The 27,091-nt window shown below is 44.0% G+C and overlaps 1 protein-coding gene across 5 annotated transcripts in view; it reads right to left on the reverse strand.

Moving 5' to 3' along the window:
- Positions 1 to 275: 275 nt before the first annotated feature.
- Klc (kinesin light chain) overlaps positions 276 to 27,091 on the reverse strand; it is a 181,506-nt gene continuing 154,690 nt past the window's right edge. For 4 of the 5 annotated variants that reach the window (XM_075865941.1, XM_075865937.1, XM_075865940.1 and 1 more), the window contains 3 exons: positions 20,887 to 21,011; positions 9,585 to 9,630; positions 276 to 3,317 (listed from right to left, as the gene is read on the reverse strand). In XM_075865941.1, coding sequence (XP_075722056.1) covers positions 3,237 to 3,317; positions 9,585 to 9,630; positions 20,887 to 21,011 — 252 coding nt within the window. In that variant the 3' untranslated portion in view covers positions 276 to 3,236. The remainder of the gene's footprint in view (positions 3,318 to 9,584; positions 9,631 to 20,886; positions 21,012 to 27,091) is intronic. The other variant, XM_075865945.1, reaches the window with a different exon arrangement.

Raw genomic sequence — 27,091 nt, forward strand, 5'->3', positions numbered from 1 at the left:
GTTGCCTCGTGTGATAGCGGTTGTAAACACTGGCAGCGCCAGATATACGGTGCCAGAATCGACCCTTGTGATCTCATAACAGCTTTTGCTGTAAGAAAGTATTGTATCATTGCCATGAAAAGGTTTTATGCCCTATGTATGTTCCATCTATGCTTGTCATACGTCCTACAATTGCGCCAGCATGCTCAACTCGACCTGAAAGGACACTTTGCCGGAGTCTTCACAAGGTGTGTATACCAAGCTGCCATATTTTTGACATTGACACACAAGCAGAGTTTGTGTATTACATTTTTTATTGTCTTACAATGCACACACAGACACACATGCAAAGAAAAAAAAGGGCTCACGCAGGCGCACATAAAAATCTGTACAGATTCTCTTGTCCCACAGGTGATGCAGCACACAAGATAGCACAGCGTGCATACAGAGCATGGTGCAAAAAACAATTTACACCCATGCCGAAACAAGAACGCACAGCGATCGTCAACGTGTTAAAACAAGGGCTGGAAAAGGGATAACAAAATAAATAACAACAGAAACGACAACACACCAGTCTTGCTCTTCCTGCAAAGCTGTGACAAGCATCTTACAATGTCAGTCTGCAGCTATATCAATATATCAATAGGAACCAAGCAAGAAGGCATTTGCCCATTACCCACACATTATTTCGCAGCAATACCCATGTTGACAAGTAACACTGCTCAAATCACAGAGCTTCCCCGTCTCTTAAAAACGGAATATCGAGAAAACACTGCAAGCACTCATCATGTCGAGAAGTAGCACAAAGACTGGCCAGGAATTTCATCATATGACCAACCACATGGCGGGACGTAGTGGATGCTACAAAAAGGCATGCATGCATGCAAAGTGGTGTAGAAACTTGACTCGCAAACAGCCAATGCTTACAGGGTTGGTGCTTCAGACCCCAATTGACCGTAGATATTTTCTTGCCTGCGTACCTTACTGGTGCATACCTTACTGCTGTAATATACAATATCCAGTGGTGTTCCTACAGGAGAAGTTCTAGTGACAGCATTCAGAGGTGCATTTTATGGCTTTCAAGTTGAAATGCTATGATAAAAGCAAAATGCCATATTGTTTTACTTCAAAATGCATCTCCTGCTGCCATGAGGTCTTGGTACGATACAATTAGCCCGCCTTAAAGCTTAAAAGAGTTTAAATGCACAATCCTCTTCAGTCTGACAAGACTGAGGCAGCACGAACATAGGCAAACTGCGAGAGTGAAAATATTATAATATCACGAGCAAACAAACAGCTGGATGGAATGTCAAAATACTAGTTTTGCTTTTCTACAACTTGTACAGAATTGCAGACCACGATACTACTGCATTACTACAACATACTTTTCTAGTACAATGAGCAAATTCACTGAAGCAATGAGCTGATGTTTCAATGTAAGACTAAAGCTTTGTTTTTCATGTGCACGGCACTATGCGGACAGGAGGGCTCGTATCTCATGCAGCATGCTTCTGCAATGAAGCATGTGCAGCGCACCGAGCCGGCAGTGCCCTCATTTTTCGCAAGGTCAGCAAGATGAAAATGTACTGTGCCTCGTGGCACAGCTGCCATTTCACCAGTTGTCATCTTTGAAAATGTGCGGGCCTAACTTAGTTATCGAGATCACAATTCACGCTTGGTTTCCTTCATTATGGAGAAGTAATAGCTGCACACTCTATTACAGAGACAAAAAAAAAAGCTTTTGCACATGCAGAAACTGAAATCTTTTCACAATATGTACGTACTTTTGTCGAGGTGCTATCACACAAATAACAACACATACTTCTTCAGTATTTTTTAGCAGTAATTACACATGGTCTGTACAGTCTTGTGCGTGGTTGTAACACTTCACACCACTCATTCATTCAATTAACAAATACTGTCCCATTAACATACGCTTCATCAACAAATTTCACAAAATTCATAAGCAAGTGGCAGAGAGCTTACCTTGAGTGATTTAGAAAACATGACAGTACTAACACTGGCATGCAATCACTTCACTGGCTAACTTTAAGAAATTCACAAGCAAGCAACAATGAACAGAATAGTTCAGGAAGCAATTTGCGAAATGTGAAAATACCGCGACACACGTTGCCATAGATTCGACCGTGAGTTGATCTTGAATGCTTGTGCCTTTATAGTGCAGAAGCTTTCAACACACTTCAAAGGCCCACACTGACTTGAAAAATTTTAGAAGACGTGGAAAGCGAAGTAGCCAGAATACAATCTAATTGTCAACCTGGCACCTACCACTATTCTAATGTATGCAAGTAGAAGCAAGTTTCAGTGGCATAAAATGATAGCTTTGCTGTTCCCCAAAGCACTCCCAAAGACGGTCAAGGTTGTTCAGAGTGCAGCAAGCCTAATGTAACAATCTAAGCTTGCCATCTAATGGTCTACATTCTTTAGGTTTATCAACAAATCAGGGTAAAAGTAAGTACAATTTGTCACGATCTTGAAATTAGACCACTTGGTCGAAGCAGTAATGTCCTTTCCCAGCAGGAATCCAAGCATACTTGGCTCTTTTCGCTCTACAATAAAAATGTAACAAATATCTAAATTTTGTCATAATTTCAGAAAAACTATTCGCAAGAACAGTTAAAGGGGCAGGCCAATATCCGGTGCACATACACAAAATAGCAGTAGTAATTTACAGTGAGCACATCTAAGATGTCTCAAGGTTTTATGAACAAAGCACGAAAACATCCTAAAATTATCTGTAGACAGAAGTCTTCAAAGTGAAATTTAGTATGCTATTCGTGCGACAGTGGATGCTGCTATCCAGACATCTCGCAATGGCCTGTCCTTACAATACAGAAAGCGTAAGGAATAGTATACGTGAGCCGACCAAGCTGCCAAATCATACCCCAGCACTTCAACTTTGAATAGCCAACATGAAAGGGCTGCTCCTTTCTTTTCATGCACTGCAACCACCCAGCCTAAAGCAATGCCACTAAGAAGCCTAGCTGTCGTGCCCATAAATCACACACAAGAACAATCTGAAATAGCGTTCATCCGTCCGCACCACAAGTACACTGATGGGCTGCGTCCGCGAAGGGTGCATCGTCCATTCTCGCGGCTAGATGTGTTCTAAAGATGCAAGCTTCACAAGCTGCTCATGCAGTGATGTGCGTTGCTGAAGAAACTGCCACCTCGTTCCCCAACAGTCATTAAATAGTGAAGGCTGCACCGGGCAATGACTGGTACTTTGCAGCTTGCTAGAGATCCCTCTTGCTAGTGGAGCGAAGCTGGTCTGAGCTTGCAGTGCGTGGGCGCATGTTAATCAAGTTGCTCTTGGCCTGTACCAAAGAGAAAAGCAAGGTGTGAGCACGACAGAACAGTAACCAAACCTTCAAGCTGTGATTACAAGTGTAAGCAACAATACCTTGGAATGAAAGGGAATGAAATGGCAATGCTTCTGCAAATTATTTTCATTGAAATTCTGTCTGTACCCAGGAAAAAGCAAAGCAATCAAACTTATTCACTAATTAGCAAAATTCTGAGAAACTGCAAGCAGTGTGCATACTTTCCTTATGCATACCTTGCTTCCTAGTTTTATTGTGAAAAGCAACAGGGTCCAGAATACTACCGTATTTACTCGAATAGTCCTCGCACTTTTTTTGGCGGAAAACCGATGCAAATTTAGGGGAGTGAGAATTACACGGGGAAAACTTTCCACGCAAACGCACAGAGCAAAAAAGGAAACAAAGTGACCGCAAATCAGGATTCTCACACCACCAACTAACAGCAACCTTTGAGAAGTATTAATTACAATTTACCTCAATAATAAAAGCACAGGTTCCACACAAGGCAAGATTTATTTGAGAAACAAAAAGTGCAAGCAAATTGTTGAGAATTAGAATACCATACGCAAAGTTTCTGGGCGTTGCGGAAGCGTTCGTCGCTCAACAGGAGCCCTCAAAATCGTCTCCAGAATCTTTCTGAAAAAATAAAGTTTACCATCAATCCCAGCTTTATGCACACGATAGGCCCAACGCGTCTTGGTGGCTTTCAGCTGTCGTCATCAGTAGCGAACACAAAACTGGTAGACTCTGAAGGGCCTACCGGCGGCCCTGTTGCCGCTGTTTAGTGGATGATCTATCGCTTTCAACTTGGAAGCACCCGTGTAGCTTCAGTATCGCCCCATATCGTGACAAGATTACCGACACAACATACAAAACATGTCGCAATGCGCACTTGCCACTTTGGCTTGGCTTGAATTGGATTGAATCACTGTGCAATAATAGTACACTTGATGCTTAAGGGATGACGCTAGATGGCACGCGCTATCATCATCAGTGGCTCGAACGAGCAGACAACATTATTGCGGCAGTTTTCAGTGGTGCGATAATTACTCGAGAAAAAAAAAGAAATTGTATTTTAGTCTCGGGGGTGCGAGAATTATGCGAGTGCGAGGATTAGGCGAGTAAATACAGTAGAGGACATGAAGCATGTTGTATATTTACTTATATTTATTTACACGAATACCCGCAGGATCAAAAAGGCATTATTGCAAGGGAAGGGGGGCAATTGAGAAGAAAGTAGTTGCATAACAAAATATATATAAATTTGCATACAAAAAGGATGAAAATATGAGGTGATTACAATACGGTGGGCACAGCATAGAAAAGTGGCAACACATACAAATGAGGTAATCATCTTGAATGTAAACAACATTTAATCAAGAAAAAGAAGAAAGAAAAAAGGCAAAAGCAAAGGAGACGGGTAATTTAGGGCTCACGGTAGATTAGAATGTAAGAACAATTGGAACTGGAATAATGTATTACAAGTAGGTATAACCCTTACGAAGTCTGTTCCAGTTCACGTAAGTGTGGGGGGAAAAAGGGAACACATCGGTGGCATTTCAGCATCTTACACTCATGATTACACTCGAACCCCGCTACAACGAAACTGACGGTGTGCAGAAAAAATTTTGTTGAAGTGAAAATTTCGTTGAAGTGAAATAAAAAAAATATATAGCTCATCTGAGCTACCAAAACAAAGGAATATTTATTCTCAAAATAAAAAAAAATGTCCACTGCTTCCTATTCTTTCCCAGCAGCGTTACGACGTCATTCTCACCCATGTATAGTGAGGTCATGGTGAAAAGCTTGCTAAAACACGCCTAAAACCGCCTTCATGAAGGAACCAAACCGTTGCATTAACACGTTAGCACCAGCAGCTGTCCGCCGTCAAAAGTATCTGACAACGCCGAGATTAAGGCGGGGTATCGTGGAGCGGCGACTCATGCATTATTATATGCCGTTCTTATCATCCAACACTCGCGGCTAGCTGATTTTGTTGATAATGCGGACGAACAGCCACTCTGTTTAGTTACCACAATGGCCAAGCGCGAACATAATGATAAACATCGGAATCGGAAAAGGCATCGTTTCGAGGTTGCACCCAGCAGCTGCGTGAAGGAAACCGTGAACTTAGTGACTGAGGTTCAGCTTCGGATCGTCTGCTGCTCGAAATAAGTCGGTAGCAAAAGCAGGGCAGTCTCATTGCCATCGCTATCGAGCGATGGCGGCGCCCCTGCTTGTTGAACAGCGGCTGTAGAGTAGCGGCAGTTTCTGGTGATGCCAACGCATATTTTAGACTTCGTTGACGCATTTTCAGGCTCTGAAAATGCATCGAAATGTTAAAGATAGGGTTTACTGCATAGCAATAAGTATCTGAGCCTGGAATTGCATCGTAAGATTCCATTGAAGCGGGAAGATTGAAGAAAAAGTGTGTTGCGGCGACAATATTTATGCATTCACTTCTAGGAAATGCCGACGGGGAATCGTGAATTTTTCATTGTAGTGGAAATTTCGTTGAAGCGGCGTTCGTTGTAGTGGAGTTTGACTGTACAACATCTAGAGACGGAGTGAGGTTGGAAAATGTACAAGGTTTTATTCATTACTATGAGATCAAAATAAATTTATTAAATAACAGTTAAGTGGCATTTAGCTAGAGATTTCCAACTAAGATTGTCCTTAATTATTGAAATGCTGCTTTTATAGATAAAATTACCAGTGACAATTCTAGCTGCGCGTTTCTGGTTATGCTCAGGTTTATCAATGACATAAGACGTGTCAGAATCTCATGCGGTGCAACCATACTCAAGTATTGGAGAAACATTCATATTATAAAGTTGTTCTTTAACGCTTTTGGGAACATTATAAAGATTCCGTCTATTGAGGTAAAGCATCTGGGAAGGTCTAACAGTGACATGCTCAATGTTTCTAGTCAAGGTCAGATTTTCTGAAAAACAAACCTTAAAATATTTGTAATGTTGAGGAGGAGGAGGAGGATTGAAAGAGGAAGGACAGAAAGGTTAGTCAATTCTCAGACTGGCTGGCTACCCTGTATTTGTAATGTTGCACATGTCGAAGGGATATATGGCCAGGGTGAAATATATAGGTTCACATTAAGCACTGCTCAAACTCACACGGTTCGGAACACCAACTACGAATTGTGTTTAGATCAATTTGTAGACTATTATCATGGCGTTTATTTGTCCTGTTCCTATATATTAGCATTCATCTGCATATAATCTGACATTACACTGCAGACCATGTACAGTAAAAGCTCGTTTATTCAGATTTCGTTAACTCGAAAATTCGGTTAATACAGACACACGGCACGGTCCCGGCAAAACTGTGAATATTTCAATAGTGTCAAATGCTCGTTAATTTTGAGGAATTTAGATGTGCACCGGTCAACTCGGACAATTCCAGAGAGGGCTATTGGGGCTCCATGCTTTCATTTACCGTTTCCGGTTACTGAAAGCATGGGAGTCCCGGCTCAGTCGGTGTAATCAAAGGTGGGACCGAAGCTTTGGAGAAACCAAGAATGAACAGCAGCAGAATATGATCATGAGCAGCAGAATATGATAGTGAATGAGAAGAGAGGTGGCCAGGTGACGCTAGTCACCACCCGGCGGAAGCGCTTGGGCCACTGATGCATCCAGTGTCTGCGAAATGTGCCGCATGCACGGACGACGGGACAGTTTGCGCAGCCGCCGCTACCACCACAATGCCTACGCTGCTGATTTCCTTGTGTTGTGACTTTGCACATAGTGTGTGCAGCTCGGGTACATCCAAAGAGTTGACTGTTGGGCACGTTGGCACTTTGACATAAAAAAATGTCGTTACGTTGTCGGGCGGTGTTTGTGCGCATTGATTATGGTGTGGCTATTGCTGGTTTGCTGACTGATGATGACATAATATCCGAAATGCTTGAAGAGGATCAGAATCATGGTTCCGATTATGGCATTCAAGATATGCTGACGCAACATCGCACCGTGCAGGAGGTTGCCGAAGCCCTGGCTATTTTCGCGGAGTTCTGCATCAGTTCTTGCGACAGCAAGCATGCACACCAACCACCACATCGGGTTGAAGAAGATCATTCTAGCACTAATTCCGATGACGAGGCAGACTAAGTTGATGCAGTTTTTTATGAAATATAGGTTTGACTGTGCCGAGCACATTTTGCTTTTGTTTTAATGGATCATTTGATAATCCTGAATTTGGTTAACTCTGACATTTTCACCAGTCCCGTGAGATCCAGGTTAACGAGCTTTTATTGTACAATATCACTGATGTAAACAAGAAATAACAAAGGTCCTAAAACAGATCCCAGTGGCACGCCTGTGATTATAGTTGTTTCAGTTGATCGAACACCTTTAATCAAAATATGCTGTGTTGTTCTGGAAAGGTAATGCCTAATCCAATCGACGTTAGCACTATGAATGCAGTGAGATGATAATTGAAACAACAACAAATCATGAACAACACTATCAAAAACCTTTTTTGAAATCCTAAAAAATGCAGTCTACTTGATCCAGAGTCATAGGAATAAAATTGATGATAGCAAAATTAAAACAAATCACATTGTGAAGGACAAGCCAGCCCAAAAATCATGTTGAGCTTATGAAAAGAAACTCTTGTTTTGGAGGTATTTCATCAAAGCACTGCACATCATATACTTTAACGTTTTGCACCAAACAGAAGTAAGTGAGATCATTTTGTAGTTACACCACTTTTTATGAAAGGTAACAATAGCTGCTGCTTTCCATTGGATTGGAACCAAACTGCAGTGCTGGGGCTTATTGTACAAGGCGAATAAATGTAAGCAATTTCCTGATGGCATGCTTTGATTACCTTGCTTGATATGCTATTGCATTGTTTTTTTTATGTCAGTAGGCAGCTTAAGCACACCATTGTACATGGCAGTAACCATAGGCATATTCTCGTAGAGTAAACCTGGCGTTTCGGGAGGTTGATTAATGCGCATGTTAGAAAGCTTTGATCTAACAAGGTAATTGAAAGTGCAAGCCTTCTCGTAATCATCAAAGACTGCTTCTCCCTGGACTAATAGATTAGGTATTGCATTCACCTCTTTGCTAAAAACTTTATAAATTTCCAGAATTCTTTGGAATTATTTTAGAGCCTTATACCGAGTGACGATTTTTTTTCAATGGCACGTTTTGCATTTCTTCATAAATAGTCTGAAAATTTTTAAAATATGCAGCACAAATGCAGTATTTCCTACTAATTAAAGCTCGGGTATGGCCATGAATATACATGATTAATATAAGCACATCATTTTTTCCCACAGTGAACCAGTACAAGAAGTTTTCTTCTGAAATTTCACTTTCAAATGTCGCTGCACATTTGGGGATCAAACCTGTGGGCTCCACTCACCAGAGGAACGCTTTCTTTAAACCTACACGGAAAGTCTCACAGCTGAAACAAAACCTCAAACAGGTTTAGGGACTGAATAAAGCTAACATTATACAAACTGACACCAAAATACCCAATTCAATAATACTCATCTCATTGTACACAATTATAGCGACTTGAAGACTTAAATATCTTCAACATAAAGCTGCTTTCTTACTTTGAATTGTAACTCAAACATATGCTCCCAAACATGTGTTCTGCCTTTTAACACAGCTTTCCACTAACAACATATCACAAAAGCATTAAGCGTAGCACGACTAGTGCATATACATATACACACAGACAGAAGTAACACGTAGCACTGTGTGTACTGCGCACAAAAAATGCTATGATTATTTTTGCTTGGTTCTCTCCATTTTTTTATTTGTTCACGGTAATATAACACTGAGGAAGCAGCTCTTTGATCATTGAAAACACAAAATGAGGAATAATAGTGACTCATTACATTAGCTGCTAAAAACATGCCTTCCCTACAACACAAAAACAAGCCCAAGTCAAACAACCCCGATTTGTTTTTCTCAAGACATGTGGTTTGTTACATAACAGGTGCAAATTAACATTAACATAGAAAACAGAGCCAGGATAAAGCACGATCCACATCCATCCTGTCAATTTCACCTGGGTACACGTAAATCTTGCATCCTTTATATACACCACTGCACACAAAATGCTAAAAGAAATGACTCAGGTGTATACCCCAGGCTGTAGCACAGGCAACATAAATAAGTACCAGATGTCAGTACTTTGTTGTACCTATTATTCATGCCACGCAAAGTAGTCACACCAAAAGTACTGCGATGCACTAATGCCTAAGTACAGCACATGATGTCTCACCTGAGGGTCTATACTAAGGGCGCACATGGAACTGGCGCGCTTCATTCTGTATAGAGAAAAAGAAACAGATAAGCAATAACAACAACAAAACAGCAAGCATATCGACAACATCTGTTCTGGCTTAATTTTCCCATTAATTCTCTCTTACCGATATATACGCTGCCATGTCCCTGGTATCAGTAATACAGTGATAATGCCATTCACCAATGCTACCGCGAACTGACTGTAAGAAGTCGGAAACTGTTAAAAGTGAGTACATGGTAACCCAAGGAAACAAACAGGAGAAGACGGAGGTTACACACAGTCAGAAATGTCGAAATGGAATAGCATATTTCTAAAGTGAGCCAAACCTGCATTTCTCAAGAGCTGCACGTAATTCTCAAGAGCTGCACACCTGAGGATATAAATGAAGGCAATCACTGCTGTAGCTTAAATGATTTGCTACCGCATGAATCATGCTGAGGATGTAGCTCTGGCTCCCATTACCTTTTTTTTATTATTACACAATTGCATTTTCTCTATTCTGTACCATGCTTTGCGGCCACATTATCAGTGTGCTTATAAAAACAAATTCAAATAAAGTACAATAAACTATACTGGTAACTCTTATGCTCTGCTTAGCTGCTAGTACAAAGAAATAGGCAGCACATAATCACTGTCATATGACACCCGATTTTTTTTTTCATCTATGAAATAAGAAGAAAGGCTGGAACAGATGTGCTTAAAGAAGCGACAAAATACTGTGAACAGTGCTAATGTCATTGCCGTGCCTGCAGAGCAACAGTACTGTTCATTAACTGTAACAATGTATGAAGACCTTTTTAATTACTAGGGCTCACTGTGAGTGACTGTAAAGAAGGACACACTTTTCATCATGAAGAGCTGTTTTTTAATCATAAATAAGAAGCACAATTCGCAACAGTATTGCAGCACAGTAAGATCCTTCAATATACCAAATGGTTGCCCACATAACAGCATGTAAAAGCAAGTTACAGGTGGAGACATGTAGCAAGATGACACACCAGAAGAAAGAGGGTGCACAGACATTTGTACTATGGAATGTAATGAGGCATACACAACTATGGCTACGGCTATCCTCATCTCAGTCTCAGTACAACAATAAAGGAAGCACCAGGCTGCTAGAAAATTCTCAAGCCACTGTCGTGCAACTACTCTCACCAACAGCCACTGCACCGAAGCAATCTCATTTCAAGCCAGAAAGACCAATTAACAAAGTCCCTTAACCAACATTCACAAGCTCACTTTCCTTGCACACAATGCTGTAGCTGCGTGCAAACATGAAACAGCTGCCACTAGATGTTAGTAAGTCAGGACATGTGTTAATAGGCAGCAAGCAAGTCGTAAGACGATTTGACAGGCACACATCACGCACACATTGCCCTCACTGATTGTGCCACTGACTTTTCGAGACAGCAGAAGTTGTTCCTAAATCAGTGAACAGTAGTAAGTGCACAATAGTGGGTGAGATGCAGAGCCCACTCCCACAAGTTGTCTGAGTTCTGTATCACACTCAGAAAGACATACGAGTTGTGAGGTGAGATGGACAAGAGAATGTTGCAGCACAATTGCAAGAATCCCACCGAGTCTTTGTGCAGAGGCAAAGTTTTACCGTAATGACTAAGCATGACTTTTCATTAATGGGTTTTTTACACAGCAAGCCCCTGTAAACAAGTAGCAGTTCCTCCTTTGTTTTTTTTAAGTGACTGCTAAAGAAAGGTCCTTAACCTGTATCAATGGTGATGAGTGAATTCTACGACTATTAAGAACAGAGTAAACACAAACTGCCAGTGACTGCTATCGTTCTGTGTTTCTTTTAGCCATCTTTGTAAACAAAAGCAGTGCAAAGTTTACAGTAAATGGGACTGACACAAAGAACCCCCGACAAAGGAAAACAATAAAAAAAAACAAATGTGGCCAGGAGATCAATACTGTCACGGGGTCGTGACGTGGCAGAAGACAGGAGACTTTGCGTTGGGATTTAACTGTTTATTTGGGCGAACCTGTGCCCGGTAAACGGAAAGTCCGATTACAGTAGCAGTCTTGGACTGATAGCAACGAACGGAGCGTCGGCCGTCGATCAACTACTGACGAGCGGCGAAGTGCAACGGCATTTACACTCTTGCCATCGAATGTTCTAGCGTTATCGCTGGCGGTGGCATAGGTTCCAAAATAATCTGTACAGTTCGCAGAGTGGGCGTGATCTTATCGAAATGATCTACTGAAGTCCGGAAGCTTCTCGAAAACTGCACGCGCGTTATGTGCTGAGAATTGTGTAGTGTTTTGGGGCGATAAGAAAACTTGAGAAATGGAACGTGGCATTGCCCCCCTCTGAAAAAAGGCATCGTCCCGATGCTTTAAATAAAGATGAAGGTACAACAATAATGCAAGAAAGTACAATGAATTAATTATGATACAATATTAATACAAAAAAACACTGTTTCGGTTTGTTAACGTTCATGAAACGGCTTGAGGCGCGCGACATGGACGACTTCAGGTCGCAATCGGCGTCGTTGAGAGTTCGTGATGCCATCGGGGACAACCTCGTAATCAAGTGGGCCGAGACGTCGAACCACCCTGTACGGTCTGAAGTACCGTCACAAAAGCTTTTCACTTAGTCCACGTCGGCATATTGGCGTCCACACCCAAACACGTTCACTTGACTGGTATTCTACGAAGCGTCGTCGAAGATTGTAATGGCGCCTGTCGTTCGTCTGTTGATTCTTGATGCGGAGACGCGCGAGTTGTCGGGCTTCTTTGGCGCGTTGAAGGTACTCACTCACATCGAGGTTTTCTTCGTCGGTGACGTTGGGTAACATGGCATCAAGCGTCGTTGCCGTGCTCCTTCCTTAGACCAATTTGTATGGAGATATCTGCGTCGTCTCCTGCACCGCCCTGTTGTATGCGAAGGTCACGTACGGAAGAATGGCGTCCCACGTCTTGTGTTCGACATCGACGTACATTGCCAGCATGTCGGCGATCGTCTTGTTTAGCCGCTCGGTGAGGCCGTTGGTCTGTGGGTGGTGCGCTGTCGTCCGGCGATGGTTTGTCTGGCTGTATGCCAAGATCGCTTGAGTTAGGTCAGCAGTAAATGCCGTTCCTCTGTCGGAGATAAGGACCTCCGGGGCACCGTGACGTAGGACGATATTTTCGAGGAAGAACTTAGCTACCTCGAATGCACTGCCTTTTGACAGGGCTTTTGTCTAGGCGTAGCGGGTGAGGTAGTCGGTAGCTACCACGATCCATTTGTTTCGGAAAGCCGACGTCGGGAACGGCCCCAGTAGGTCCATACCAATCTGCTGGAAAGGTCGGTGAGGTGGTTCAATTGGCTGCAGAAGTCCCGCCGGCCTTGTCGGTGGTGTCTTGCGTCGTTGACAGTCCCGGCATGTCCTCACATAACGAGTGACGTCGGTGGTAAGACGTGGCCAATAGTACCTTTCTTGTATCCTCGAGAGCGTGCGAGAATCACCGAGGTGCCCTGCTGTTGAATCGTCGTGCAGGGCCTGCAGAAGTTCTGGTTGCAGAGCTGAAGGCACCACAAGGAGGTACTTGGCTCGAAGTGGTGAAAAGTTTTTCTTTTGGAGAAGACCGTTTCGCAGAAAAAACGACGCAAGTGCACGCTTGAATACCTTTGGGACTTCGGCGGTCCTGCCTTCGAGGTATTCTATTAGGGCCTTAAGTTCCGGGTCGGCCCGCTGTCGATCAGCGAAGTCGTCGGTAGTTATCGTTCCCACGAAGTAGTCGTCATCTGGGTTGTCGGGTGGTGGTTGGTCGACAGGCGCATAAGAGAGACGGTCGGCGTCGGAGTGTTATTTGCCGGACTTGTAAACGACGGTAATGTCATATTCTTGAAGTCTCAGGCTCCATCGTGCGAGGCGACCTGAAGGGTCCTTCAAGGTGGCTAGCCAACACAAGGCGTGGTGGTCGCTCACAACTTTGAAGGGCCTGCCGTAGAGGTAGGGGCGAAATTTTGACGTAGCCCAGATGATGGCGAGGCACTCCTTTTAGGTTGTGGAATAATCGGCTTCTGCTTTGGATAGCGATCGGCTGGCGTAACTAATAACCCTTTCAAGTCCGTCAGCCCTCTGCACAAGAACGGCGCCAAGACCTACGCTGCTTGCGTCAGTGTGTATTTCTGTCTCGGCGTATTCGTCGAAATGAGCAAGTAACGGAGGCGTCTGGAGGCGATGCTTAAGCTCCTGGAAAGCGTGTTCCTGCGGCGTTTCCCAATTGAAGTCCACGTCGGCCTTGGTAAGGTTAGTGAGTGGATCGGCGATGCGGGCGAAGTTTTTCACGAACCCCCTATAATAGGCGCACAGGCCCAGAAATCGGCGCACCACCTTCTTGTCAGTGGGCGGCGGGAAGTCGGCGATGGCGGCTGTTTTCCGTGGACCGGGATGGACTGCAGAATTGGTAATCACGTGCCCCAGAAACAAGAGCTCTTCGTACGCAAATCTGTACTTTTCTGGATTCAGTGTGAGTCCGGACATCTTGATGGCTTGAAGTACAGCTTCAAGGCACCGAAGATGCTCGTCAAAACTCGAGGAAAACACTACGACGTCGTTCAAGTACACAAGGCAAGTCTGCCACTTCAATCCTGGCAGTACTGTACCCATAACGCGTTGAAAAGTTGCAGGCGCTGAGCAAAGGCCGAAGGGCATCACCTTAAACTCGAAGAGGCCGTCCGGTGTTATAAATGCCGTCTTCTCTCGGTCTCTTTCGTCGACTTCGATTTGCCAATAGCCAGTCTTGAGGTCCATTGACGAAAAGTACTTGGCGTTATGGAGCCGATCAAGTGCGTCGTCTATTCGTGGGAGAGGATACACGTCCTTTCTTGTGATTTTGTTCAGGCGACGATAATCGACGCAGAAATGTAGGGTCCCATCCTTTTTCTTCACTAACACCACGGGGAACGCCCATGGACTCTTGGACAGCTGGATGATGTCATCCCGCAGAATTTCATCAACTTGTCTCTTTATGGCCTCACGTTTTCGTGTCGAAACCCTGTACGGACTCTGACGGAGTGGTCTGGTATTTTCTCCGGTTATGATGCGATGTTTCGTGATTGGGGTCTGCCGAATTTTTGATGACGATGAAAAGCAATCTTCGTATTGCAGGAGCAGGGCCTTAAGCTGTTCTTGCTTATGGTTCGGAAGTCTGGGATTGACGTCGAAAGCTGTGGGAGGGGCTAGGTTCCTCTGAGCAGGTTCCGCAGAATCGGCGAGGGCGAAAGCACTAGTGGCGTCCACAATTTCTTCGTTGTATGCGACCGTTGTTCCTTCGTTCACATGTTTGTACTCATTGCTGAAATTCGTGAGCATAACCGTTGCTTTGCCTCCCCGCAGCTCTGCAATTCCTCTAGCGACGCAAATATTTCGGGTGACCAACAGATGCTGACTGCCTTCAACGACGCCTTCCAGGTCAGGTGATTTAGGAGCCCCGACTGAAATAATGACGCTGGAGCGAGGTGGAATGGTGACTTGTTCTTCCAGCACATTCAAGGCATGGTTTCCTGACGGCGTGCGCAACGATAGTGCTTCTTCCGTGGATAACGTTATCGACTTTGTTCTTAAGTTGATGACAGCACCATGAAGGCATAAGAAGTTCATACCAAGGATGACATCTCTCGAGCAACGCTGTAGGACTATGAAGTCTGTAGGATAAATACGGCCGTTAATGGTGACTCTCGCTGTGCAGATTCCTGCAGGCATTACGAGATGACCTCCGGCTGTGCGGATTTCAGGGCCTTCCCAAGCTGTCCTAACTTTCTTTGACTTTGCGGCGAACGACCCACTGATGACGGAATAGTCGGCTCCAGTATCGACGAGAGCGGTCACACTGTGGCCCTCGATAAGAACCTCGAGGTCGCTAGTTCGCCGTCTTGCATTACAGTTAGGGCGTGGCGTCGGGTCACGGCTGCGCCGGCTCGTTCTGCTGCTTCCATGTTGCGTCATCCGGCCACCTTCAGTAAGTTAGCTTTTGCCGTCAGGGCTTTGCCTGGTTGGCGTTGTGTGCGGAAAGCTCCGTCGCGGCGTCGTCGGAGGAGGAGGATCTTCGGTAGTTCGTCGCACAGCAACCGCACCTCCATCGGTTGCTCCCCTTAGTTTCCCTGATACGGGCTAGGAGACCGGCCCCGCGTTGGGCTAGAGTACTGCCGAGGGTGCGGTGACATGCGGCGGCTGGGCGACGGCGAAGGGGAAGGAGTTCGTGGTGTCCATTGAGTTCCTGTCAGGTAGTCGGCGATGTCACGTGACCGATCTCCTGGCTGCGGACGCGGTGCATTGACGGCGAAGGCACACAGTCCCATTTGTCCGTACTGGCAACGGCAGTATGTGTGCTCGGCCTCGCCGCAGTGGTAGCAGAGCGGGCGGTTGTCAGGTGCCCGCCAAACGTCCGTTTTCCTCGGTGCACTGCGCTGGCCCGCTGGGGAACGGTAGGACGTCGGTGGGGGTGGTGGCGGCGGTGGCGTCTGGCGACGGAAGTGCGACGAGGCGGCGTTTTGGCGTGGACGGGCAAGAGCGTTGTGGCGCACTGCAGCGGCGTAGCTCATAGTTTCTGGCTCGGGCAGCGGTGTTTGGGGAATTCGAAGCGATTGCCGAACTTCTTCTCGCACAATGTCGGCGATCGAATCGACTTGAGGCTGCGCCGAAGGCAACAGTTTGCACAGCTCTTCCCGCACGATCGCTCGGATTGTTTCACGCAGGTCTTCGGAGTCACTGGCTTGAGCAGCAGCGCATTCTGGAGTCAGGCGACGATTATACTGTCTGGTGCGCATGTCCAGGGTTTTTTCGATGGCGGTCGCCTCGGATACAAATTTTTGGACGGTGTTCGATGGATTCCTCATTAGTCCCGCGAAAAGCTCCTGTTTGACCCCTCGCATGAAGAAACGAACTTTCTTCTCCTCAGGCATGTCTGGGTCAGTGTGACGGAATAGGCGGGTCATCTCCTCTGTGAAAATTCCAACTTTTTCATTTGGTAGCTGAACCCCGGTCTCTAGCAGAGCAGCGGCCCTCTCTTTGCGAGCAACGCTCGCGAACGTTTGCAGAAATGCGCCGCAGAAGACATCCCACGTTCGGAGCGTGGACTCCCGATTCTCTAGCCAGGTCCTTGCAGCGCCTTCCAGGTAGAAGTACACACGACGGAGCTTTTCTTCGTTGTCCCAGTGGTTGAGGGCGGCCACACGGTCGTATGTTTCTAGCCAGGTTTCCGGGTCTTCAAACGATGACTTATGGAACGTTGATGGTTGGTTCCCTGGGTTGATGAATGACGATCGCGGGCTGGGACACTCCGGTTGTCATTGTCACTGCAGTCGAGGTCATGGCCTTGGTCTTCCGCGCCTTGTCTTGTAGAAGCCCGTACTCCGGTGGGAGACCTTGCTGTCAGCGGCTTGTTCGCTGCTCTTGGTTGGCGTCGGTGTCTTCTCCGCGACGTGGGCTGGGTTCACGGCATGACGGGGGCGTCCGGTACATGAACGAAGCAGCACCTCCACCAGATGTCACGGGGTCGTGAGGTGGCCAAGACAGGAGACTTCGCGTTGGAATTTAACTGTTTATTTGGGCGAACCTGTGCCCAGTAAACGGAAAGTCCGATTACAGTAGCAGTCTTGGACTGATAGCGGCGAACGGAGCGTCGTCCGTCGATCAACCACTGACAAATGGCAAAGTGCGTCGGCATTTATACTCTTGCCATCGAATGTTCTAGCGTTATCGCTGGCGGTGGCATAGGTTCCAGAATAATCTGTACAGTTCGCAGAGTGGGTGTGATCTTATCGAAATGATCTACTAAAGTGCGGAAGCTTCTCGAAAACTGCACGCGTGTTTTGTGCTGAGAATTGTGTAGTGTTTTGGGGCGATAACAAAACTTGAGAAATGGAACATGGCAACACAGTACACCATAAGAATTATGAATACCACTGTAAGAAATTTTAGCATTGTAACATAACGATACTGGATATTACAAATGGTGTACACGCTGCCAGGTTAACATATTGTACCGCTAATTAACCTCGTGAGGACTTTCCCGATTTCACAATCAAGTGCTGCTTCATGAAGTTAAATTGACAAAATTAAGGTCAGTCTTGTGCTTGAAGCCCTATCATGGACTAAGGCTATCGTAATGAACAAAACAACGCACCGGCCAGGTTCAAGGCTTCACCCTCAATATCATTCTTGTATATCTGCAATGTCAAACAGCGCGAAAGTTAGGCATGCAAGAAACACGAACAAGCAAGCCCTGCGTGTTCACGTTTCTTGCAGCCTCGCCCTTCGTGCTGTTCAACTTTGCAGATGTCGCGCCAACTTGCCCAAACCAAAGCACTCCTAAACCAAATGGTTAAACAAATTTATGCCCAAACATTTATTCATGCAGAGCCAACGACAAGTCAACACAATGCTAAATGTATTAAACATGCAATAGCCAATGATGGCTTCAAGTTATGATCCTTTTTTTCTCCTTTTTGCCAGTGCACAGTGAATCCCAAAAGTTTACAGGCCACAAGATTCTAGGTGATGTTAATTTTTTTTTAGCATCTGTGACTGCAGCCAGTTTGCATGAGATGTTGTTTGTGTTTGTTGGCAAAAAAAATTTTAGCACTACACTGTGCATTCAAATGAGAATTTTGGGTCATACATACTGTACATTGAGGCCATAGGATTGTGAAGCACATCATATTGGGAGGCCTTCTGACTACCTGGGGATATTAAACTTGCATCTAAACATGAGCACCTTAGTGTTTCTACATATTGTATTTATCAAAATAAGGTTGCCTCAGCCAGAAACCAAACCTGCATACTTGGCTTAGCAGCCCAAGGTCGCAGCTGCCAAGCTACCACAGCGCTTATGTTATGTGGTTGCAAAACCCTACAGTCTACACATTTATTGGGTGACTGTACCTATGTTCGCCTCGGTCAAACACTGTAGCAGTGAAAACCTTGTAGCCCAAAAGTGAAATTGGCAGCTCTCTGTCCACTTGGTTGTATCAGTGTCACATTTGTGAGAGCTGAACACGTGTTTCTAGAGACACATCAGGACAACAACAGTGCACATCTTGACATGCTAGGAATGGATAGCTTTGAAAACTTAGACTGATTTATTAGATTAAATCAGTCACAGAGGACTCAGTCTGAAATAAATCATAGTAGAGGGTGCCACTTCAATTGATAGGAGGGGGAGATGCATGTATTTCTCTTAACATGACACACTCAGTGCTCTAGCACATGACACACTCAGTGCTCTAGCACAAAGTCAGGCCTGAAATTTGTGCTTAACAGTGGAACGTCACAGTTACTGAGTTGCTGGAGTGTGAAAACAATTTGGTGATGAGGTCGTTTGAATGTGAACACCACCTATCCCTCACAACTCATTTGCCTTCAAACCACTCAAATTACAATGCACAATTGTAACATTAACTGTACACTGATCCCATATAGCCGATCATGTATGCATTCTTGACTTGCAACTGCCCGTGCAAAAACACTTGACAAATTTTACATTATGATCGACCTTATTTGGCACCTCTTATCTGCGCTGACCTTGCAGTTCAGTATGCAAGCAGGTGATCTAAGGCAAACCAAAACTCTTTTCCCCCTAGAATATTTTTTAATGTGAAAGAAAAACTGTGTCACACTTGTAATTGCTTGGCGAGATTCAGCATACAACAGATACCCTTCAAAATTTTCCAATACTAAATCGAGGCTATGCCATGAGCAACCACACTGTAACAGCGCTGTCCATTTTTTTATCTTTTACAACCTGTTTATATACGTGTCAGTCCAGAGAAAAATGGTTAATGCCCAAATTGACAGACTGTTGTGCCACAAGAGAATGGATTTGAAAAGTGGACAAAAATACGACTTGGAAAGAAACAGAGGGGATTGTGTTAGAAGATAAAATGCAGTCGCCACGTGCACCCACCATTCACCAGAAAGTAACACGCTGGCGGCACAACGGGCAAGACAAAAACACTGAGAAGACAGAAAACGGTGGCAATTTTCACAGGATAGCTTGAATGCCTTCCGATTTAAAGATATTTCAATGTATCCACGATCTTAGTATATGTACAAGTTACACTATAAATGCAAAGCATGACATATCTTTGAACATCAGTGTTCCTAATCTCTTCACGCTTCAGTTCTCCCCTGAACATCTGCCTTATTATAAATGCAAGCACTGTAAGCTTTTTGCAGCCCAATGATTATGTGACCACTGGGCCAAAGTGAATGCTTTCGAAACGCTTTTTTTTTAAATATGAGCCTCGAAAGGTTCTTCAAGCAGCAGAGTTCATCCAGAATGTTGAGTTTACAACAAGAAGTTCTGCAAAAGTAGTGCTCACAAATTTTTTTTTTAAGTGCTGTAAAGGCGTACTTTTTGTCCGTGTTAGATGTGTGCCCTGAAGGAACAATTCACATACTTCTGGTATCATTATTTGTTACTGAGTTACAGACTTCAAAATATTGGGATCTGAATATCACAATTTTTTTACGAGCACTAAATTGTTTAGATGCAACAAAACATGGCTCCCCGTTCCTACATATTTGGCTAGAAGGTCCTAAAGCTAGACACTACTCTTATGGACTGCAAATCGCATCAATACTTGTATGAAACAATGAGACAGCTGCCCCAACTGTAACAAAAGGAGGTGCATGAATGAATGGCATAAAGAACTGGCTTTACTCCAAGGCCATAAAAGTTCCCGATACTCCACACCACGTCCTCAACACAGAGTAGTCCCATATGAGATACAAATGACACATTCTTTTCTCAAGGTACACTTGGCTGGTCACTACCATGCTCTGACCCCGACTACAGCAGTGTCTCAGTCTCAGCTTGACAAAAAGTCAAACATGCAGCCACTTTCCAGAGCAAGAGGCAAATTATCAGTGCAACTTCTGCTGCATACACACAAGATGCAAATGCACTGACAAAATCATATTCAAGTTGTAATATGACGTTGCACGTAGAAGGAGTCACACAAATGATATTAGGTCATGTTCTAGGGTCAGAGCTGAGACTTCTGAATGCTCCTAGTGAGAGCATGGTGCTACGATAGAACGTTTCAGTGTATCACCAGAGTGCCCGAAAGCCACTCTGGTTATGGAAATAACCAGCCGAATGTACCGCTAGTCAGGCCGCTGCCACTGTTCAAACGAGACTATTTGCACTCTTACACTTTTTCTGGGACAGCCTTCAGAAAAGAATCAAGAAGGACAGGGTACAAGCAGGAGACAAGCGAAGAGCCGACAAGAAGAAGCCAGGACTGCTGACTGGGCCGCCTGCCGGCACTTACCGAGCGGCGAGATCATCTTCGTGGGCAAAGTCGCTGCCCCTGAGCCTCTGCACCAGCTTTGCACTGCCGCGGCGGATGGAAGCCCGCAGCTTGCCCAGCGAGCTGCTCCGCTTCAATCGGCCGTTCTGAGACCCCCGCCAAGGCCAAATCACAACGTCCCAGGGGGAAGGTGGTGGTGGTGAGAGGTGCGCGGACGGTGGGAGAGAATAAAAACAAAAGAAAAAGGGGGGACAGACCGAGAGATAGAAGGACAGAGAAATGAAGAGGAGCGAAAGGGGGGGGCACGACAGAAAGCACGGTCAGAGAAGAAAGCGACAGAAGAGGGAGAGACAGAAGGGGAGGGGGAAAGGTGTTAAAAGGGCAATCTGAATTTGAATTCGCGAGGAAAGCCAACTAAGGATGGGGTGCACCAATGGAAGCAAAGCGGCAATAATGAGTCACTTAGCATCCACTGCAGCAATCGATTGCCTTTCCTTGCGAAGCGAAGGGGGTTAGGCAACCATGCTGTACTGCCCACCATGATGTGCGTGTTCGTACAAAATGACCACTCGCAGGTTTTCAAGTCAATGCGAACGTGTAAGAGTGTGCTAAAAGACATTCAACTGCTGCGTTGCCAAATCGTCACAGTAAAATGTCATGTTTAGTGTCGAGGCTGCAGAACATACCACATGTATGAAAGATCCCATGTCTCTAACTAATGTTTATCGCAAAAGGGATAACTGCCTAGTGAGGAACACGTTCCCAGTCTTTTTATGTGATTGCCTAAAGCTCACATGACTGTGTCAATGCCAATTATAATGTTAAACTTTCCCAGTTGGGCTGGGACACCATGAAAGTTGCATACAGGGTGAATGCAGTATCCCGTCCCAACTTCAGTTCAGGTTTTAATAATAAGCCATATCAACTAGCCCCACAACACATGCTTATCAAGTCTAGTTATGATGTGTGTGGAAAAAATGCAACATTTTGTCCATACCTTGAAAAACGTCACAATTTAATAAACGCAAAAAATTTCACTGCTTGTTTACAAAGAAAAACTGGAAAAACATTTGTCTGACGATATGCATCAGACAAGGCTCACCACACTTTCAAGATAGGTTGCCAGCATCATGCAACATGGCTTCAAATCAACAAGAATAGGTAAACTGAACAGATGCTGAACCCTACAATTATATGTTCATATTACACGAGTTCATTTTTGTAGCAAATTACACCTTTAAAGAACTACCCATCTTTTGGGAATATTAGTCACATGCTCACGCTTTTCCTATAAATGTATTAGGTAACTAAAGTAAAGAACAGCTTTAATTATAGCTGCATAATAATGGTAGTGCTATTATTTGCAGCAACTGGGCTTGAAATAAAACGAATGTTGAAGTGCAGTCTGAAGCATCACTAACTGATGTCACACTGAATGCAGCCCCAAAAACAAGGAAGCAGCATGCCAGTTTTATTCACACAAGCTTGTTCCGTTAAGAAATGCAAATCTGATTGATTGACTGATTGATATGTGGGGTCTAACGTCCCAAAACTGCCATATGATTATGAGAGACACCGTATATAGTAGAGGGCTCCAGAAATTTCGACCACCTGGTGTTCTTTAACGAGCACCCAAATCTGAGCACACGAGCCTACAACATTTACGCCTTGCAATGCAAATTTGGTTTAACACTTTAAATTGAAAAAATAGTATCAGATCCATGTTGTACCAGCTGTGCTCACATAATGTACTTTCAAATTGCGACTCCCGCTTTTAATACTCTACCTCTTCATCCAGTGCCAAGCAACCCCATTAGTTAATATTCTCTTTACCACCATTCGAATACGGGCGATTCAGTGTGGCACATTGTTTCACTTTTGAAGTATTATATATGAAAATGCTCCATGTACCCCAAAAACTACACATTATTACATCATTTCAATTATAAGCTATGTGATATATAATAGAATCTCACTAATGAAACCTCATGTGACTAACAGAATACATTCAATTTAACCAGTGTATTATTCACAAAGTGATATGGGCATATGGCTGCGACAGTGAATCATAAACAACCTAATTCAAAGCAGAACTTTCATCACTAAGACAGCAATTTCACTTCAGCAAGTTCCATTTACGCAGATAATGTGTCTAACCAGATAGTTATGAAACTACATCATACAAGCTCTTGGAATGAGGAATGCTAGCTTACGCCAAGAAGACAAAAGAAACTTGTAAGCCCTGGAAAGTGTTACAAAATATATATCAGCATGGAGCGGGAGCATATCGTCACGGCAAATGAATGAAAACTCTACCACCCCCTGCAGCCATCTGCATATCGGATTAGGTGTTTCCTACGGTATTTGAAAAGCTGCATAAGCTTGAGTGAAGCATTAAGCAGTAATGAATTTCACTATGTTTGGTGACTGACCTAACTGAGTAAACCATAGATAAACAAAATAAAAAAATATATCATGTATAAATGTTGCCCGATTGCCTGAGCTAAGTCCACACACATAGGAAATGTCTGCTCAAGCAAACCAGCGATAATGAGCCCTGCATATTTTCGATGCAGTTCAGTGTGCAGGAAAGAAGAACCTACTTCGAAAGCTGTTCTAAGTCAAATGAAAGTGTTGCAAACTGTAAACCTCTTTCCCCAGTGCCTAGTGCCATGCACCAGAACAAGGCACAGATTTGAGAACGCACCGTGTGCCTGGGCCCAGTGATGATGGCCACTAGTATTTGTCTTCTTGACTACAGTATTGTCAACAATTCTAGGCATCAAGCGAAAGAGACTGTTGTCTGAACGACACTGCAGGGGTGGAAGCAAGCTTCAGTCCTTTGGAGCAGCTCAGGGAGCAAGAATGATGTGGCTAAAATATATATATATATATATATATATATATATATATATATATATAGTGAAAATAAGTATACGCCTCTAAAGAACTGTTTATTGGTGACGTTTCGATCGGAGACCGATCTTCATCATGGTCTGATATATATATATATATATATATATATATATATATATACACACTCACACTAACATTGCAACACCAAAGCTGAAGCTGAAGCTCTGTAACTTAAGAAAACAAAACATAAGCGATGCTCCATACCTGCCAAGTTCAAAGATTCTAAACTGGGAACATTTTCGCAATGAGAAGGGGGCCATGCCTCGCCTTCCCCTCTTTTTTTTTACCAGAAAAAGAAAACATTATAATTGTTGGTGTTGCAGTCTTATATTCCCTTATAAACAACACAAGTGGGGTGTACAAACTATAGACCTTTTTACTGAAAGCTCCCTGGACACCGCACTGGGCTGTTGCTAAGATACGTGACCCCCACAAAAATGCATTGCTGATGATAAGACGCCGGCTTTTGAGCTCCCATGCAACAGTCCAGAAAGGAGGGGATCCATTGAAAAAGTCCTTAATAGAATCTCGGTGATATGTACAAACTTCTAGCAGTATCCAAAGTATTCTTGTCACTTGAAAGTTTGTATAGAAAAGAAAGTAACAAAATCAGTTTCCAAGCACAGAACATTTCTTTAGATGAAAAGAACTGGTGCGCCTTTATCTGAGACACACACAAACCCATCATTAGAGTATGACGTAGCTGGCTGCTGCAAACGTGTGCATGAAAGCTTCATGTAAGGCAAACTGAAAATTGCTGAAGTTCACTCCACTGTATAGTAATAAGAATAGGCCGACACAAACACTAAAATGCTTCATGCTTTTTTATCGCCTTGATCTACCGCAGCATTAGTAACATATTTTTTGTACAGTGCATAGAAGTATATTCTAGGTCTTGCACATTTGGAACTTGTAGTGGTTATCTATAATCATGTAGTAACGGCCACATTGTTGTTCGGGCGGTTGCAGCAAATGGTAGTTCCAATTTTAAGCTGCGTGCGTTGGCCACACAAGTGCCTTCAAAAATAATTCGCTTGTTGCTGTCTATGATTGCGTTTATCATGGTTTTGAGGACAGTTTGTGGAAAGAAGCATCGTTTTGACTGTATGGCCCAGCGATGGACGCGCGTGCACTTTGGAGTTCTGTCAGTTTCGTCGTCACCATACATGAATGTATGATCATACTTTCGTCTGTTGCGTGAGTTCCTTCGAAGCTTCTAGCCCGTTGCTATCGGCCATTGTTTGATGGCTTGGCACCAAAGTTCTTATCACCCAGCGCAACGTGCTAAAGTGCTCGTAACAACCCAATTTCAGCTCATTATAAACAGTGGAATTAGACAGCGGAATTTCGAGAATTCGTATCACCAAGATTCTGCTGTATGTTTACGTCAATGTCAGTGCATTCGTTTAAACTATAATTAGATAGTCAGATAGTTTTACAAAAAAGCATGAATAAGATTGGGTTGGATTTTTGTTAATGCGGCTAGATCACGCAGAAATTTACATTTTCAGATTTCCCAGCTAACAGTACAAATGTAAGAAATGGTAAAAATCAGGGACTTTTCCGAAAATTCCAGAAGACTTGGCAGGTATGTGCAGCTTCGGTTAACTAGACCTAAGACGAATGAAAACATTATAGTCCCCCACGCATTTTATGTTCGATGCACAGCTAAAAGCGAGCAAGTGGCGGTGATGAACTCTGCTCAAGCAGAAATCAAATGGGTCGGCCCACCTTCCTCGCTTGGAGGGTGTGTGCGATAACAACCCGCGGCTTGTCAGACCTTCCGTCGAATGCACAGTTTGAAAAGAAACAGGCTGCCCACCTTAAACGAGCATGAAAAGACGCAGGGGGAGTAGGGGCAAAATTTGAAATTGTACGTGAAAATTGTCGTTTATGCGCAGCAAGTCGGATTGACACGGAATAGCACTACTGACCCAGCACTTCCACCTCTAACAATGTGTTTCCCTGAAAACTGTAAAAGCTATGACACTGATACAAAAGACTGGCTTCACTTCCAGAGGCACACTTGTAGAGATAGCTATTGCACTTGCAGTTTTGTTAACAAGTCTGGGAGCTATGCAGTACAAGATGGCAACAGGGGCAATCTTTAGAGGCTTAGCTACACTGTAGCTACACTAACAGGCCCATAAGGTTAACCAAAGCAAAAGGGCTATTCGCAGAGATACTGCAGAAGATTACACACACAAACTATAAACGCGAGTGTCGTCTGTTTCTTGTCTTTTTTCTTATCATCAAAGTTTACTACTTCAAGTAAACATACGATTATCAATACCAACTTGTCTAACTTCAAAACTCATTGAACTACGCACACCCAGCTTCATGAATTTAAAGAGACACTAAAGTCAAATAACAATTTAGGTCAGAGTGAAAGTTCAATGTATGACAACGTCTAAACAACAATATTATGAACAGCAGTGTTCTACTTGCAGAGAAATTAATGTAAATGCATGAGGACACATGTGCCATGAGTAGAACATTAGCAAGGCGATCCCGGTGACGCCATACTTACCGCCTACAACTAATCTCTAGTAATCGAACTAGCTCCACTAAATAAAAAACCTTTCGTGCATTAAGAGATAGAATAAAATGCTGCTTGATTGTTTCTGATGTGCTTGATTGTTTCTGTTTCATTCATAGAAAAAAGAACCACCGGATGTTATTTTGGGAATGGTACGAGGGGTAAAAAAGTTCAACTTTTGCCTGCTTAAACTCGACAGGTCATGCCATCTAGCCGGGCCCAGTCTAACCAAGCACGCCTGCCATGTTGGAGGCTATGGCAGGAAATTTTTCAATGGCCGTTGTTGCTGCCACGCAGTAGAGCTGGGCGACGTGCACAGCAACAGTGACGTGAAAGGTTCCACTTGAGGTGGATAAATTTAAGTGTGCTAACACGATGCAGACCACTAAAACATGTCCTTATTTCAAAATGAGCACTTTCTTGGCCAAAAACTAGCACTACGAGGTTTCTGGAATAGCAATCAACGACGACTTAATCTTTGCCTTTAGTGTCCCTTTAAGGGGAGATAGGTTGACATCTCCTGCATCTCCCAAAACTGTTATCTTTACAGAATTTGTTTTTCTTAATGCACGCCATAACATAACCTATAATGCCCTTCTACAAGATTAATTTTCTGCATAGAAAGGTAATGGTGGGATCCACTGCATAAAACGGTTTACATAAGCTACTAAACGTGCAACCATCTCAATGCATTGTGTAAACGTGACAACTGCCCACAAAAACAGCCTGTGCACTGTCCCGGTAGAAGTAACTTTTTGTGCTGCAGCCTCT

The sequence above is a fragment of the Rhipicephalus microplus genome, chromosome 6 (assembly GCF_043290135.1).
Source record: "Rhipicephalus microplus isolate Deutch F79 chromosome 6, USDA_Rmic, whole genome shotgun sequence".
Classification (NCBI taxonomy): Eukaryota; Metazoa; Arthropoda; class Arachnida; order Ixodida; family Ixodidae; genus Rhipicephalus; species Rhipicephalus microplus.